This window comes from Bacillus rossius, chromosome 2 (assembly GCF_032445375.1).
Source record: "Bacillus rossius redtenbacheri isolate Brsri chromosome 2, Brsri_v3, whole genome shotgun sequence".
Classification (NCBI taxonomy): Eukaryota; Metazoa; Arthropoda; class Insecta; order Phasmatodea; family Bacillidae; genus Bacillus; species Bacillus rossius.
The window spans coordinates 93,905,318-93,924,492 of NC_086331.1; the positions used below are offsets into that span (position 1 = coordinate 93,905,318).

At 36.6% G+C, this 19,175-nt stretch overlaps 1 protein-coding gene across 1 annotated transcript in view; it reads left to right on the forward strand.

Moving 5' to 3' along the window:
• The window catches only part of LOC134529473 (twitchin), a 547,023-nt gene that overhangs the window by 472,658 nt on the left and 55,190 nt on the right, over nucleotides 1–19,175 (forward strand). Inside the window, exons 120-128 of the mRNA XM_063363606.1 lie at nucleotides 1,822–1,969; nucleotides 6,207–6,393; nucleotides 7,138–7,253; nucleotides 7,980–8,264; nucleotides 8,779–8,921; nucleotides 13,091–13,374; nucleotides 14,906–15,951; nucleotides 16,827–17,129; nucleotides 18,789–19,091. Of these exons, the coding sequence (XP_063219676.1) occupies nucleotides 1,822–1,969; nucleotides 6,207–6,393; nucleotides 7,138–7,253; nucleotides 7,980–8,264; nucleotides 8,779–8,921; nucleotides 13,091–13,374; nucleotides 14,906–15,951; nucleotides 16,827–17,129; nucleotides 18,789–19,091 (2,815 nt within the window). The remainder of the gene's footprint in view (nucleotides 1–1,821; nucleotides 1,970–6,206; nucleotides 6,394–7,137; nucleotides 7,254–7,979; nucleotides 8,265–8,778; nucleotides 8,922–13,090; nucleotides 13,375–14,905; nucleotides 15,952–16,826; nucleotides 17,130–18,788; nucleotides 19,092–19,175) is intronic.

Sequence of the window (19,175 nt, forward strand, 5' to 3'; positions counted from 1 at the left end):
ACCGATACATTGCTTTGCTGATCACATTTATGAAATCTGAACCTTTCGACTATGATGTTCTTGGCAGGCGAAAAATGTGTAGAAAGTACCTCCAACAATTCTTCAAATTTCTTTGATGTAGGATTGTCTGGTATCAGTATGCTTTTGAGGGTAGCGTACGTTTTTGCCCCCATAAGGGTAATAAATAGTGGCACCTTGGCATCTTCTTTGATTTCATTCACTACAAAAAACTGTTTTAGCCTTTCCACGTACGAATCAAAGTCCTCTGTCTGCGCATTATATTCCCCAATATGTCCCAGCAACCCCATGTTTACATTTTCATGTGCGGTACGTGAAAGTGAACAAAATGTGGCCCGCCTTACTCACAATACACCCCACTGTTGTTGTAATGCACTCCCATAAATTACCGCACATCGCCGATCCCATCCTCGTCGCCAATTGTTAGGTTCTTTATTCCTGTTCCCAAAGGAAATCACACACTCGTCAACACATCACAAAACCACCATCTTGGCCCGTTATACACCACCTTTCTAGTCCGCCCTTGCTGCCAACCGTTATACACCACAAGTACCAGTTAATTTATGAAATTTTGTAACATGGTTCTTCGTAAATTAAGGTTAAAAATTTTGGCAGTCTAGACCAGTGGTTAAAGTGTGTGACCTGTGGTATTCCATAGAAATACTTGAACAAATATTATACATACACACACTATTATACCATTTTATTACCTATGGATTTACCGCTCATGTTTCTCATAAACACAAGAATAAATAAACTTTAGTTATGTTCCATTTTATTTTTTATCACATTTTTTTGTTGAAATTTTGCACTTAATTACTATAATTTTTAATGTGCCCTGACCGGAAAACGTTTGAGTACCACTGGTCTAGCTACAGGAACACATATGTTACAGATGAACATAGTTAGTGGGAATGGAATTAGTCATGGCCTGTCTTTAGCAAGGAACCAGCCCAGCATTTTGCAGGAGTGATTTCAGGAAACCATGGGAAACCTAATCAGGATGGCTGGACAGGAATTGGAACCTAGGTCCTCTGGAATATGAGTCCAGTGTCGTACCACTGTGCCACCTCTCTCTACAATGGCAAAGTTGCTACAAAATTCAGTTCAGTGGTGGCTGGTGCAGGATGGCTCTTGCTCGCAACTGTACAGTTTCACAGCATTCATTATGCCACAATGTGAAAACTGTTTACTTAAAGAAAAGATTTTCTTAACAGCTTTTTTATCAAATTAAAAAAACTAATATATATTCATGGACAGTTTTAATGGAATGCATATTTATTGCCAATAATTTTTTTTTCTTCACATTTTTTAGTTTTTGACATCAGCATTTCTTTGTGCTAACAAAACAATGGTATATAAAAAACTTTACTTTATAAGAATAATGACTTTTCCCTTAGTAAAGGCATTGCAGTATATTAATGACAATATTGGCTTACTTTTACTGCAAATTTAAAATTCAAACAGCAATATTTAGTTTACGGCACCATAACTTTGCAGTAGTTTGTATTCAAAAATTTGTTTATTCTTATTTGTATGAAATCATTTTTTATGACAAAAAAGTGTGAATGTGGTTACCACAGCAGACCCGGGGATACTAAATGTATGATGACCAAACATGAGCGAGTGGTGAAGCAAAATTTTCACATGTAGAACTCTATTCTAGTGGCTCAAGTCAGCCAGGAGGCAAGCATATGCAGTTTGGAGCTGCAAATAGTGGCATAGTTTGCAACAGTTGGCCAGCTGCCAATGATCCAGTTGTGTAACAGTTAAAAAAAATTAACCTGGTTTTCATCTTTACAGGTTAGCAGTTACATTACAACGCCATTCTGCAGAGTACGCAATTTGGTCATTGGACGTGAATATGACTTCAGAGTCATGGCAGAGAATCAGTACGGCACGTCTGAGCCTGCAACTCTTGCTGAACCAGTAAGAGCAAGACATCCATTCGGTAAGATACTCATTTCATATGCACCACGAATATAGCTAAATCTTACCTATAGCAACAAGCTGGAATTTATGTTAATATTAATAATAAACATGTTGGTCAGGCTGTTCAGCCTAGTGGTTATGACTCACAACTGTTAAGTGAAAAGTTCCATGTTTTATTGGTGGTTTGGGTCTGAAATTCTTCACTTGTGGAAATTTTCCTTCAGGGTTCAGGACTGTTGTCTTGTCCTTTTGCCTTCTTACTACAGATGTCAATGGAAAATCATCATAGTATCATCTTACCATTACATTCTCATGTGGGTCGTGACAGTAGATGGGATCAGCATGCTCAAAAAATGAACAATAAGGGTCCATCATACATGCAATCTGATATAATTAACAAATTATTTGGAAGCAATTTGCATGGCTTATTACCTTGTGATTGAATAAGATATCACCGACAATGAAAATTGCACCCTTTTCTTTCCAAGACTTTTCTAGATATTTAATATGTTGGTCATGTATTATTGTAAATATGGACATCTGAATTGCAATAATGTTTGCAGCCATTGGAAAAGAGGCTTTCTGTATGACATATTAAATTACATAGGAATAAAATTGAAATATAAAAGCACTCCAAACTTATTTTACATGTAGACAGCTGAACAAAAAAGTTATTAAGCTTGATGTGTTAAAGAAAGCGTATAGATAGGTAGAAACTAAAAGATTAAACTAGCCACGCTGGAAAAAAAATGTTTTGTTGCAGCCACAAAATATTTTTGGTGGCCAAAAGCTGCTTTTTACAATGTTAAGTGACATTTTATCTCAAATCATAATGCAATATAATCTCATCCTTATATTAGACTCCTTCAGCTGCTTTACTTTTCCATTATAAGTATTCCTACTTTACTTTTACTACTACTTTATCTACTTCACTGAGAAAAAAAAAAGATTATGTTACAAGAATTCAATACCCAACACACAGAACCGTCATAAACAAAGGTTTGGAAGGTTTTGTATACGGATGATCATTCTACTGCATTTGGTTAATGCTACCTTGTAAACCTGTTACAGACATATTCTGTTGTCCTTGCTATTCTCATTTTTCTCACTGTAGATCACACATCACAAGAGGTATTGACCATATAGTTAATATTAATATAGATCATTTGTTCAAGTTGCACTGTAAAATATTTGTGTGAAAAAAAAGTGTCATGTCTCGTATCACGTTGTGGAGTGCCAAATAATTACTTTACATCTAATACCGTATTTACTCGCGTAAAGTCCCCGCCCGCGTATACGCCCCTCCCCCTTTTTTGTAAACATTTTTTAGAAAAAAATTAAAAATTTGTTTTTCTGGGTTTATCTGAGGGCAGGGCAGCTTGGCATGCATCAAACAGCAAGCCATGTATTGTAAGCGGCAGTGATACAGAGACTGGTATTACAGTTTGGCCGTTCTCAGTAGGACTGACGTGAGGCGTGACACGTACGCAGTTAGTCGCATCTCAAACAACATAAAGATAAAGAAAGCTGAACTACCGCGCATGTGTTGATGCGTAGCGTTGTCGGAGCGGAAGAGGGGAAGTGAAGGAGGGAGAGAAGTGGGTGGAGCAGTCAGCAAGTGCTACTGGCAGACACAGTGTTGCCATGTTTCACGCGCTCGGGCTGACACAGTGTTGCCACGCATCACGCGCTCGGGCCGATTCACGCTACACGTTGTCAGTTGCATTGTTGCATTGTTTGAGCGTGCGTGTTCCGTTACCGTAAACATGAAAATGGGCGGAAAAAGGGGGAGCTACACAGTTGAGCTTAAGTTAAAGGTCATAGCTTACGAGGCCGAACACAGTAAACGCGCTGCCGCGAGGAAATTCGATGTGGATGCAAAATGTGTTAGGCGTGGGGTTAGTGAACGAGAAAAACTGGAAAAGGCCCCAAAAAATAAACGCGCCTTCCGTGGAGGAAAATGCAAGTACCCACAAGTTGAAGATGAAGTTTACACATATATAATGGACACAAGGAAATCGGGATATGCTGTGACAACGGAAATGATACAAGTCGAGGCAAATCAAATTGCAAGACGAATGAACATTTCACACACCGAATTCCGTGCCAGCTATGGCTGGATTCGCAGATTTATGGGCAGGAAAGATCTTTCAATACGTAGGCGAACTACGGTTTCACAGAAACTGCCAGAGCAGTTTGAAGAGAAAATGATGGCCTTCCAGCGCTATGTGATATCGCTACGAAAGCAGCACCAATACATGCTTTCCCAGATCGGAAATGCTGATCAAACTCCAATTTATTTTGACATGCCTGAGAGCACAACGATAAACCCAGTGGGCGAGAGATCAGTTTCCATTAGGACGACCGGTGCAGAGAAACAGCGCGCCACTGTCATGCTCGCGATAACAGCTGATGGCCGCAAACTCCCGCCGTACGTGATCTTTGCTAGAAAAACTATGCCGAAGGAAAAAATGCCGGATGGTATTATTGTCCGTGTACAGATAAAGGGGTGGATAACCGAAGACTTGATTGTCGACTGGCTGAACAAAGTTTGGAATTCGCGGCCAGGTGGTCTTCTACGTCAACGCTCCATGTTAGTGTTGGATAGTTTTAGAGGCCATCTGACGGAGAAGGTGAAATCGAGGGTTAGAGAAGAGAGGTGCAATCTTGTCATAATACCCGGAGGTTTAACTAAGATTTTGCAACCTCTAGACATTGTTGTGAACCGGCCTTTCAAAACCCACTTCAGGAAACAGTACAGCGAGTGGATGAGATCTGCCGAACACACGTTGACACCGACAGGAAGAATGAAGAGGGCTTCCTTGTCTACTGTGTGTGAGTGGATTCTTGCAGCATGGCGTGCCATTTCTGTGGAAACTGTGGCAAAAAGTTTCAAAGTGACTGGCCTATCGAACGCACTAGACGGCACGGAAGATGATGAAGTGTGGAAGAACCGCGGGGAAAGCAGCGCAAGCGAGAACGACACCGAAGATTCTGACGCCGACGACCCTGACGATGTTGACGCGGAGGGGGAGTAGATGCAGATAAAGAATGATATGCATGTTAACAGAACATATTAACTGTATGTAAATATTTTCTACCTCTACCTACTATGCCTTTAGTGAAACGTGTTTACCTGCTTTATGGTGATAAAAACGGTACGCTAAACGTGTTATGCTGTGCGTTTACACCATAACTATTGCGAGGTATTTTTGTAAACCATTTTTTAATGTAACATGACCATCACAGTTAAATTTTTTAAACTAACCTTATGTCTAAAACTGGTTTTCGTTTTTTGTTTACCGCTACCTAATCGTAAATAATTTAATTTTGGATTTCTAAAACTACGACAAAAGAAACTATACCGGTAGTACGACAAGGAATTACCTATGAAAACTGGTACTTGTACCATGAAATTGGTATTTCTAACATTCCTTTGTCTGGTTGGCTGGCTAGCTGGCAGGAGGGAGGTTAAGCCACGCCTCTGCCTCTGCCTCTCCCTCTCTCTCTCCCTCCTGTTGCTCTTCCTCCTGCCTCTCTCTCCCGCATTAACACAAAGATGCACGTCGCACTAGTGGCTAGTTGTTCCGTCAGCTGTTTTGTTTAAATCAAAATTTAATTGGCGTTTATATAAGATGTGGCGGTATTTCATTTTGCTTTTAATAAATTTTGGTTTTAATACCTGAAGAAAAGAATAATCTATAATTTTTTCTTCCAAATTCGCGTAGAGGCCCCGCCCGCGTATACGCCCCGCCCGCATATACGCCCCACCCCCCTTTTTGAAGTTGAAAATTTGGAAAAAAAAAAGGGGGCCTTTACGCGAGTAAATACGGTAATTTTAATAAAACCATGTGTCTGTTGGGGTACCGTTTAAGTTACATGACATCGTTTGCATCATCTGAATTTGAAACTTCTGTTTGAAAAATTGTTTACCAATGCTGAAGCCATGCACAAAAGAATCTATCTGTATCCATCATTAGTCTATGGGCCATCTGAAAACATTTTTAGTAATGTTTCTAAACATTTAATGGGATTTATCAACCTGGACACTGTATTTGAAATTTACTATACAAATGTTTTAAATAACCTATGAACTTAACAGTTTAGCTAATCAGATATAGAAGAGATTCCATGGATTCATGGGATGTTACTTTACCATTGGTAAATTCTTATTATGCCCATAAATTAGTATCTCAAATTTGCTAACAATTTGTCACAGTGTTATGTGTTATGTGTTATAAATGCCATGTGTGTAGATCCTCCTGGTGCTCCCGGCGCTCCGCGGGGCATTGACTCATCCGAGGACTCCATCACTATCTCCTGGACCAAGCCGCGTCACGATGGAGGCTCTCCCATAACTGGCTACGTTGTCGAGAAAAGACTCATTAGCGAGGACAAGTGGACGAAAGGATCACATGTGCACATACTCGATTTGTTCTACAAGTGAGTATTGTCTTTAGAGTTTTTTTTTTTATAACTTTCACATATGTAACTGTTGCTAAACAACATCAATTTTTAACTGTGTTTAGTTAAGGTCATGAATAAGCCATTGTGTTAGGAATTATTAAAATTTAATTAATTATAATTTTTGATGTTTCAGTAGTTTCATAACTTACACATTTACTCTAAAGAATTTAATGGGGACATTTTTGTTTCTTTAATGTTAGCTATGTTAACATAGATCATGGTTTAAATTTGCTAATAAAATACAGTTGAGTTTTATTATTAAGTATTGTTATTGTCATTGTACCATAAAATATTTCTGTAATGATCAAACAGTATAATTCATATACTTTGCATGTGTAAACTATATTTATTTTAAATAGCATTTTCTGTGCATATTCACAGAATAATATAAAAAAACAAATAATAATAAAAATCAGCAATTACATATGTTCTAATCGTACATGTTACTTTCATTAATCAAACAAATCAAATATTTAAAAAAAAGTGTAATTGTACAGTTTTATATGTGATGTACATGATATTTAATAAGAACATAGAAGTAAAAATATATTTTTGCAGCAAACCACCAAAATTTGTGATATACTTAAAAAGCAGTTGCAATTATTTATTTGTTTGAAATGATTGAAAGTGACACTCTTTAAATGTGCTAGTTGAGCGAGTGTTGTGAATATAGTTTCTGGTATTGAGTCGCCAAATTCACGACTTTGTTGTATTTTCCAGAGTTCCTGGTCTTATTGAAAACCACGAGTATGAATTCCGGGTGGCAGCCATAAATGCAGCAGGCCAAGGTCCATGGAGTTCTTCATCCGACTCTATATTCTGCAGGCCCCCACCAAGTAAGCAACACTACATTCCATACTATGGCTTTGTTTGCTTGGATTGTACCTTTTGCAAATTCTGCACCCCAAATGTTTAGAGGGTGTAAGGGTAAGAAAGTTGTGTGTCGAAAGTACCAAGTGCAAAGTGCATATGAAAACTAAATTTTTATTAAAATTTTTGTTACAAATATATTTTTAACAATTCATTAATTAATTTTACATGAAATTTCAATTACAAGGCACTATTCATTCTTAATTTTTAAGTTTGGCATAAAAAATTAAAATAATAAAGGCTTAAATATGTAACTGTTTTTCACTTTTGTTTTTTCATTTAAATTTGTAATAAGTTTTATTTTCCCCTAAATATTATTACTACTATCACATAACTATTTGTGAACCACAAATACTTTTGCCATCTTAGGGAAAATATTACATTACAATTCCTGGAGTTCAAATTCCTGCCCACATCCACTTTCAGCACATTTTTAACCACCTTCCAGGTAGGCATAGGAGGTTTAGCTCCTGGGTGCTGAAGTTTTGTTAACACCTACCAGTAGAACAATTCGGCTGTAATAACTTGAGTACTTCTACCAGCAATAAGAATGCAAAGGTACTGTTTAGTTGCAGAAATTGATGAATGTACAGCCCATTCGAACAAAGCCTATATTGCATTTTACAGTTAATCATGAAACAGTGATTGAAAACAAGTAGTTTTGAAAGTAAATGCGAGCGTGATTGTTCTAGGTGCTCCAAAGATTACAAGTGACCTGAGCATACGCGACATGACGGTGATAGCAGGCGAAGAGTTCACAATCACCGTCCCATTCACGGGTAACCCTCAGCCAAAGCCAAGCTGGACAATAAACGGGGAAGAAGTTTATTCAAGCGACAGGATCAAGTTTGAAACGAGCAACACGGCGACCGTGTTCATTAACAAATGTGCAAAGAGAAGTGACTTGGGCACATACACCATTCACCTTGTCAACTCAGAAGGTTCAGATACTGCCTCTTGCAAGGTTCTCGTTGTTGGTAAGTGGACTAAAACATTTTTTAAAAATTGTTAGTCAAGTTAATATCTCAAATTTGTTGTTTCATTAATATTTAAATGCATGTTATTTTTTTTCTGTAGAAGATAATTACGTAATTTTTTTGAAATTTGTGAATGTTAATATTTTTATTTCTCTTTTCCAATTCTTATAAGAAAAAAGAGGAAAGGTATTCTTAATTCTTGCAAACAAAATTTATTATTCTGGGTTCAGGCCGCATTCGTGAAAATGAATGCCATCTTCAAGGGCAAATATCAGATTAAGGCTTGGTGTTCTGGAATATTATTTGCATACGCCCATTCACAGAAAGCTGCGATAGGTTCTTAAAGGCAACTATAATTGGAGGAGGTACTGGCCAATCAGGATGAGTCTGCTTACTATCAGCATTGATTGGTTACTTTATTGGAATATTTATTTTTGGCCAGAAAATTATTATATTCAGGTTTGAAATTCAGTTTTGGAAAATTTAAATGCCACTGAAATTTTTATTATTCAAGACAAACCATCGCCACCACAAGGCCCACTGGAAGTCTCCGACATAACCCCAGAAACGTGCTCTCTGTCGTGGAGACCACCAGCTGACGATGGCGGCTCTCCAATCACTAACTATGTTGTGGAGAAGCTGGATCCTTCAACTGGGGTGAGAAATTTTTTGAGTCGGTAGTTGCATATAGTCCTTTATTTTAACTAACATATTTTATATCTTTTAAACTCAATATTATTTCATTGCTTATAGCCAATATCAGTATGTGTATTATTGCTAACATAATGTTAATGTTATTCAATTTGGTTTTTCTTTTTTTAATTGAAGGTTTTTTATATCTTTTATAATATTTTATACAAAGTTTTTTTTTTTAACAAGATATATTGTAGCCAAACTTATACTAAATAAATAATATGTAAACTAAAATATAGTATTAGGATAAAAATTTAAAACTGAACTAAAGAAAAAGTAATGCCTATGAAAAGAATTTGTAGAAAATGTTTTTGAAAAAAAAAAAAAATTTTTTATATAAAATCATTGACAGAATTATTAGTAACTACATAGTTTGAAAAAACTTTTTCTACCTAACACCAATACTGGAGCAGAAAAAATAGCTTAAATGTATTTCACAACTATAAAATCCAGTTTTGGAAATTTTAGTCAAGTGCATTATTAAATAATTGTTTTATTACATAATCATCACACCGTTATTTTAGGGCTTTGAATTTTGGAGAAAAAAAATTCTCGCATAAAAATTGCATTATAGGTTTGGTCCCGCTGTTAGATTCAGAGCGCTTTGTGTAGGTAGTTTTCCCGTATAAAACAATGTATTATAAAGTTCATTCAGATATTATTGATTATTTATTTAATTATCAGAAATACAAAGTTGTCGGATGTGTAAATTTTCTTTTAAGATGTTTTCAAACGTTATAACCTTTATCTGTGTACCGTTTATCAAATGTAGCCAGCACTAGTTGGCATCATTCATGTTTGGTTATGTTGATTCCTGTATAGAGCGCGGGCATGTAGTTGAATGTCGAATATTAATATTGATAGCTCACCGATTGCACACAACGCACGCGCTCTGTCTAGAGCTGAGTTAACTACAATTGATAGCCCATACTCTTTTGTGGTGTGTACTATGACGATAGTCATGCGTTAGTTTCGCCTCATGTTCGGATCAAGGTTTTCATTGTTCTATTTAAAGTTGAACAAAATGTTTTTGTTGCATGACTTATTGATGTTAATTCTTTGGCGTGATTTTGTATACTCTACTTTTTAAATAAACGTACTTTCCATGAATAGGTTTTGTTTTTTATAAATAACTTTACCTAAAATATATATATATACTATATAATTTTTTTCGCATAATAATTGCACCCCTACTTTTCAAACTTGATTTTAGTATAAAGTGTGCTATGATTGTGCAATAAAGTAAATGTGACATTACTAGAGAGAATGTTAAAATTTGTATGTGGTTTAACTGAGCACATAATTGATAAAGTTAATATATTTTAGTTGGGAACAACACAAATGACATCCTTAGACATCACATGCTCAACTGTTTTATTTCATGCACACACTTGTGTATCTGTACACACCTTGTGGTCATGAGCCAAACTAGTGGCAGACAGTCTTCAATGTGTCTTCACACCCACTGTTAATTTCAAGTCTCTTTATGCAATATAAAGCAAATAAAGAACAAGATAGCGGTATAAAGGTTTCTTACAGGAGACACAACACTGTGTAGGACATGTAAGAAAAGATTTTAAATTGTACATGCAATGAGCCAGTACACCCAGGGGCGCAACAACTAAATTTCCATAGGGGGGGCAATATACCTTTTTATAAAGAATCATTGATCCCCCCTATTGAAGCTGGGGGTCCGGGGGTCCTCCCCCGGGAAAATTTGTATTTGAAGGTGGAAAATGGTGCTATTTAAGCAGTTTTATTATCTAAAAATTGATTACACAGCACTTTCTTTGCCCCCGTTTGCCCCCACTTCAAGGTTTCAGAGGGGGGGCAAAATACCCTTGCCCCCTCCCTGTTGTTGCGCCCCTGAGTACACCCTAGGTTAACACATTAACACTCAACTCAAACAGAGCATATCTCTGAACATATAAAACTTAGTAGAACCTAAAGGTTTGGTAAATATATCAAAAAATATTTTGTTAGACTCTACATAACCGACATTTATCATCTGGTTGTTGACAGTATCTTTCAGAAAATGAACTTTTATGACAATATGCTTGGAATGATTTTTATTTTCATTGTTTTTTCATGTGAATTGCTTCTTGATTGTCTACCATTAACTGACATTTCACATCCCCTGTTCCACCCACAATGGAAATCATGCAAATCAAAAAGCACCAATCAAAAATTATGTTAGTGAATTGGGCTAACTGTAAAACTGAAAACATCACAAAATAATTTCCATTAATTTTATTGTGCTATCATGAATATACAATTATTCCTGCACAAAAATTGAACAACTGTTATTTGGATATTTCCTTTACAATTTTACCCGGTTTAAAATATTTTCCCAATACAATAATAAAAATATAAAAAATGTTTACACTTTTGTGATACATCTTTATAAATTAAAACTACTTTCTAAATAATGCAATTTGCCTGGTGCCAGGATATTTAAAATATTAAGCAGTTATAACTTTGAATATAATAAAAACATCTCGTAAATAATTACTATATAAGGTTACCAATGATTATTATACAATTTTCCTAAAATATATTATAAAAATAACCTATAATCTAAAATTTTGTTACTTGGAGCACCTTAAAACACATCCTGTCTATCAGCATTTAATTGCTGCAGAATTTTAATTTGTATCTTCCCGTAGCTGATGCAAAGAATTTCTAGTTTAAGGCCTGTTTGTACCATCGTAGCAAAACTCACCAAAACAGAACTTGTTAAACCATCGTAGTTTATCTTTGAACATAAAACCGCTGACTTCAACAACCAGACTACCACCAGGTATAAATAATTGGATCAGAGGGTACTCACAAAATGCTGTGTCGTATTTTCAAAATAAACTCGCTAACTTGTAGTTCACCATCATTGCCAGGAACGAGTTATTTGAAACACAAGCCAAATCTTTCAAGTTTTGTCTGGGCGAGCATTCAACTCCCAGGCCACCGTATGTCTTCACACGCATATTCTTGGACCAGCGGTCCCTGTTCGCGTCGCGGTCGAGTTGTGAATCACCGCTCACGACTTATTCACTTCCAAGCAAGCACGTGCCATGGCGCATGCGCTGATGTCATAATCTGGGCAGCGGAGTCGTTCTTGCATGCAATTTTTATTTCCGCTGTACACCTGCTTCTCCGTCACTCTGTAGCAACCTAAGTGCAGGCTATCATAGCGCCGCACGGGCAGACAAACATGTTTAGCACAGTTCATACAAGCTACCGCGACAGTTTGCAAATGCACTTTTAGGGAACCCAACTAAGACGAGTTCCACTCAATGACAGGTCCACTTCATTAGACTTGCCGATAAAAGTTCTACCTTTTATAATGTCTTTATCTTAACTAACAAACATCAAAAATCACACACTTAAAATAAATTACTAAATCATCAAATACATAGATGATTTAAAAAGTAAATTTACCAGGAAATCTTACATTTCTAACCAAGGCCAGGCCACTGGCCATAATATGTAAAAAAATTTGTACTCCTGTTTGTAATTATACTTTAACAATTTGAAACCATTGGAAAAAATTGTGTTTGTGAAAACATACATGGTAATAAAATTAAAATGTTATATATGCTGTGATATGGTTTTAATTTATATATATATATATATATATATATATATATATAATTGAAGTATTATTAAGCTACACCATTCCAAAATTGCAATTTTCTAATTTTATTTGAAGCAGCTTTTTAATTCAGAACCTTTGAAGTCCTGCTTGTACTAATTATTTTATAGTTTTATTTACTTACAAATTAACTACAGACAAACATAAAAAAAAATGTTACCATTAAATCATTTTACGTAATGACATAACATAACTGAAGAGTGTTAAGCTGCTCGACTTGGTCTTGATGTTTTTGGCTTCCTGTGGCTTACAAACATGACTGTTTTGCACTGAAACACTTAATGACATGCATACACTGTAAATTTTCCTTAAATTATACTACCAAAGATTCATAAGTGTTCTTAGGTTACCCAGGATTTGAACCCAAAACTTGTTATAAGAATGCAATGGCACAAAGTTAGTAACAAAAGATTTTAAATATGTGATGGTTTCATATCTATACAATCTTTCAATCATGTCTGATTCACTTTTCTTTGTGTTGCAGTTGTGGATTAAAGTGAGCAGTTTTGTGCGAAGCACACACTATGATGTCATTGGCTTGGAGCCAAACAAAAAGTACAGCTTCCGGATACGAGCCGAGAACCAGTATGGTGTCAGCGATCCGCTCGAATTGGATGAACCAATCACGGCCAAGTTCGCGTTCACCGTACCCGACCCACCAGGACAGCCTCGCATCACGGATTGGGACACAACTGACATCACACTCACGTGGGACAGACCAAGGTCTGATGGCGGGGCAAGGATTCAAGGCTACAAGATTGAGTACAGGTGCCGTGAATTTATTTATGACAAGTTTTAATGATAAAATATTATTATGGCATTGTATAACTAAAGACTTTGGAATAGACTCTGCCTTGATCTTTGCGGTTGGAAGTAGAAAAGACATTTTGCGTAGTTTCTTATAAAAATCATTATATTAAAGTGAGCCATGTAAACCAATATAAATACAGTTACAAATTTTGAGTTAAAGTATGCTTTGTGCTGCATAGATATATGTATTTTAAATTTGGTTTTTGAAAGACTGACTTTGGTGTGAAAAAGTGTTCCTGAACAATTTTAAAATTTTATATTTTCAGCTGTAACATTTTTTAGGTCTTAGGCATATTGTTACAGCTATGTTAATTTTAAGTCTCTCTCTCCTGTGAAATAAGAAGGTTTTTGCCCCTGCACTTCCGTTAATGTTCTGACATCTCTCTTTATACTTCAGACTTGTTTTAAGTAAATGAAAAAAATATTTTTATGATTATATTAAAAACACTTCTCCCTTACGTACTACGACTAACACGTTCCTAAAAATGTTTTTGTTATTTGAAATTGCATATTCTGAAGCATTATAAATGTGTAGAATATCACTCAATGATAAATACGTCACACCATTAATCTTTATAAGCCTACCACTGATTCCTTTGTATGACAAATAGAACACCGCGTAATGGGAGATAGGTGGTTATGTACTTCAAAATTAAAGTGCTTCTTCGCGTATCACTGCTTGTTTCACACCAATCCTGTTAGACCGTGATTTATTTTTATTACACTATTCATTTAACAACCTTTTCCATGTGAATCATCAATTCATTTCTGTTCCATTATCTAATGTCAAATATATTCCCGCTTGTACAACTAACAACATCAGACTTATATAAAATTTGATAGAGTTTTTATTTACGATACGTACAATTGTGCGCACAGTTAACTTGCTTAAAACTAAAGTGCGACCAATGTAACTGTGGCCTTCATGACATTCTGCACACCATAATACTTCTAGTTTTGTCTCAAATACTTGAACATGATGCATTACGCTCTCGAGTTCCCAGCCACTGGCTAGACTTAAGTTTATCACGGCCCGGTCTTTGGCCGGGTGAAAATGGTACAGCTCGGCGACATACGTGCGGACGTAAAAACATGTGGTCCTTTACACTCAATAGCCGCAACTGAACTTGCCATATCTGATGTTTGTACAACAGCTGATAGCGTAGTAAGACCTGTGCACTCATCTCCTCTCCCCCTCGTATAGCTAACTGTATGCCATGGTAAATCTGTTGTTTACTGAGTTGAAGCAGACTTCGTGGCATCATGCCTGGCCTTTTTTTGCCTGTGGTAATTTCGTGATAGCCTAAATTTACAGACGTACTATTCAAGATTGGAGCAGTGCTAAGTAAGGGATTTGTGTACTTATAATTTAAAAAAATTAAACATCACAATTCACTGCTTTTTAGGTACTTTCAACAAACTCTTAATATTACTAAGAGACTAGATTTTTCATAGCTTGGGTGGTAACTGAAGATATTCCATGTTTCAGAGATGTGTCAGAAGCTGAGTGGCGAGTGGCCAATGACTACCTGGTGAAAGACACCACCCACATTGTGCACAGTCTGCTGCAAGGACGAGAGTACGAGTTCCGAGTGAGGGCCAAGAACGCAGCTGGGTTCAGCAAGCCGTCGCCACCGTCGTCCAAATTCAAGCTGAAGAGCAAGTCCAATGTGCCTTCGCCCCCTGGCATGCCTAAAGTCATCAAAGTGGGCAGGAGCTATGTGGACCTCCAGTGGGAGCCACCAGTTTCTGACGGTGGCAGTCGCATCCTCGGCTACATAGTCGAGAAACGTGAAATGGGGGCCGGAACCTGGGTCAAGTGCAATGAGTACAATGTTCTTGATTGCAGCTACACCGTCCTCAATTTGATTGAGCGAGCAGACTATGAGTTCAGGATTTTTGCCGTGAATGCGGTCGGAAAAAGTGAACCCAGCTCTTGCACAACTCCCGTTAAGATATGTGAAATCGAAGGCGGTGAGAAACCAGAGTTCATTAGGCCATTATCCAATGTCGGGGCACCATTGGGAGCACCTGTGGTGCTGGAATGTGAAGCAAGCGGTAAACCTAAACCTACTGCAAGGTGGTTGAAGAACGGACGAGAGCTGACATTAGGGGGTAGGTTTTACGCTGAAGCGAAGAACGGTGTTTTCAAACTTACCATTACTGAAGTGTGGGGTATAGATGATGGTGACTATGTGTGTGAAGCAAGCAACTCCTTGGGTTATGTGACAACTACAGGCAGGCTTAGAATTGGAACGCCACCAAAGATCGATAGAATGCCGGGTGACCTGTACCTTCCCGAAGGAGACAACACCAAGATCAAGATTTATTATTCTGGAGACCAACCAATGGAAGTTACGCTAAGTAAAGATGGCAAAAAGATTGATGAGTCAACTCACATTAAATACACAGTATTTGATGAGTATCTCATCATCTTCATTAAAGAAATAACAAAAACAGATGCAGGAGTTTATACTTTATCGGTGAAGAATGACAGTGGTAGCGTTTCTGCATCGTTTACAGTCTACATAACAGGTAATTTATTTCACATATTAATGCATGCAAATAGACCAAAACCATATCTAAATTATGTATTAATTTATCTTAAAAGTTACTTTGTGGAAAAAGTTTTTTTTAAATTTGAAAGTTAGCTTGAAATGTAAGTAGTTGAGAAAATTACATAGTCATTAATTTTTATTCTTTACTTCTATTTTTTATTTATACTAATGCTGATTCTTTTTCTGATACCCCACAGAGTCAGAAACGTTTTGTCATCATTAACATTTTAATAATGCAGGCAATACCTTTGGACCACTGAGTAAAGCAAAAATGTTAATAGCGCCAGAATTTTTCACTCAACTCAAAATTCTGCAAAAACAAAGATTACTGCCATTGATATTATGAAAAAATTTGGCATTTCACAACCCAATACTTGTAATATAAAACTAATACATCAATAGCAACTGTATTGCCATTAGGTTTCTCATATCCTTAGGATCATTTTTGTAAACTGCAACAGAAAATAATAATGTTATTTTTTTTTATGAGTCTTACTTGATTATACAAAATAATTAATCAGCCTAATACTATACATTGTAAATTCAACAATAATTATCTTGTATTTTAAGGTAAAATATTTCAGCATGTAGTTACCATGAAATATATGATAAATATTAATTTTCTTTGTATATGGATTATGTTACTCTGAAATCTGAAAAGTTAACAAATGAATTGCTGATATTCTATGGTTGTGCCAACGGTTTAATATACAAAGTAACAGTGAGGTATAATTAATCATAAGTATAACATTATTATGATGTTTTAATCAAAAGAATATTAATTTGTCTGTAAACAATTGTAGTTTCGCTATTATTGACAGAATTGGAGGTAAAATATCTGGTATTTTTTAGGTCTCCCTGGACCACCGATTGGACCCTTGGAGGTTTCCGACATTTCCAAACATACGTGCACACTTAACTGGAAACCTCCGAAATATGACGGGGGCCTTCGCATCACGCACTATGTTGTGGAGAGACGGGACATCACCTCTTTGCACTGGATTATTGTGTCGAGTTTCTGCAAAGAAACCACATTTACAGTGCAGGGCCTAACAGAAGGCCAAGAGTATCTCTTCAGGGTGATGGCTGTCAACGACAATGGAATGGGTCCACCATTGGAAGGCACCAACCCGATTAAAGCTAAGGCTCCTTTCGGTTAGTGTTTGTGTTAAGGGAAAATTACAATAATCCTTCAAATGCACTTGAAACTTTCCTTATTTATTCATTTAAGAAACATCAAAATTTACATTGTATTAGTAAAATTTGTAAACTTTTTTGTTTTTTTAAATATATATTCTATCCTCTTAGTTCAATGATGATAACTGCAGTGGTAACTAATAATTAGATAAAAATAAACAAACTAATATTTCACTATCTGATTTGTTAATAAATTTTAATGTTTGGTTTTCTTTAGACAAATGATACATGAACCTTAGGTAACATTTTTGTTTGGAAGTAAATATTGTTATAAATAAAGCATATAGTACTTCATTATACAGAAGAACCTAAAGCCACAAATATCAGCAAAATGGCATAGCTAGCAGGAAACATGGGTAGACATCATTCATACATTAAAAATTTCAGTATAACTTACTAGATGGTAGAGAAATCAATAAATAGTCTTTAGTAGCATGCTCACCACGGACACAAGGCCATTTACAGACCCATGTTTGATGAATAGGGAATAAGCAACCTTATTCATTTAGGCCTACATATCAGAGCAACTGTCATGTTTCTCTTCTGTATGCTTATTTAATTATTTGATTTGATGGAATTGACACTGTTTACCTTAGATAATTTTTTAAGTTTTTTTTTTTTTTTTACCATAGAACTTTTTCTGGCTAATCGTATTTCAATTTAACATTCGAACAGAAAAGATTTTATTTTTTCCTTGATTAATTTGCCAGCTAGAAACATTTTTTTTATACAAAATCACATTATTCAGTGAGAGATGTCAGTAAAAATAACACATGAGTTAAGGAATTGTCTATTCATATTAAAATTCACTACAATAGTAAAAATAAAGTAAAACAAATTTGACAAAAAAAATTTCAATTAAAAAATATTTTATTTTACATTCAACAAAATATTTGATAGGGCACATGGTTTGTCCTAAACATTTTCTAAAATATTTCTTTGCAACATTAATATGTTGCTGCTCAATCATATTTTTAAAATTATTTTTCTTATGGAACTTTATTTAAATGTACATGGCTTGGTAGAAACATGTGTCGTCCTGCCGATGTTGATGCGTGGTTGGGTGGTGTCTGAGGGCGCCAACTAACCTTTAACAGGGGTGGTTGCTGTGGGCTAGTACACAGCACGAGACTCCGTCTCTCGGTGGTCGTGACGTCGCCACGTGGCAGGCAGGAGTGGTTGGACCACACACACAACTAACTTGTCACGTTCTCGGTACGCACACGAACACCGATCGCCGAACTCCGCGAGTCGCACACGTCTGCTCGCGCCGAGGGGTGAAGGCCAACTGGCGCGTACTGGCAGGTCCCGTTAGGGCTCGAGTCGATCTCCGCGACAATCGACCTCCACCCGTTCGAGACACTACCACCGACCACACACGACGACCGGTGAGACACCGAGGTGGCATAACGACCTGTGCGAGCCACGGGAGCACCTGGGACGACGTCACATGTGTTACACATATTTGCTCTTTCATACTAGTAATGACAATTTTTGAGTTAACTATATTTGAAATAATATAAAATTTGAAATGGAATGTTTTGAGTAAAATATTCTAAGTAAATGCATAGATAAGTCAAAAAGCACAAAATACTTAAGCATCTCTTTTATATTTAGATCCGCCTTCGCCTCCTGGAACGCCTAAAGTGACTGAGGTCGGCGGAGACTTTGTCAACCTGCAGTGGGACAGGCCAGAGTCTGATGGCGGCACCAAGATCCAAGGCTACTGGATCGACAAACGTGAAGTGGGCAGCGATGCATGGCAGAGGGTTAACCTTGCCATATGCATGCCTACGCAAATCAACATTTCCAATCTCATTGAAGGACGACAGTACGAGTTCAGAGTGTTCGCACAGAACATAGCAGGGCTGAGCGAACCTTCCACAGCTTCCACGTCTGTGAAGATCAAGGACCCTCTGGGTATGGTTATAAAAAATTTGGAAGTTAAAAATAAACCATTCCAAAAAATATTTATTAATTATCATTTAATTTTTTGGTACTAAA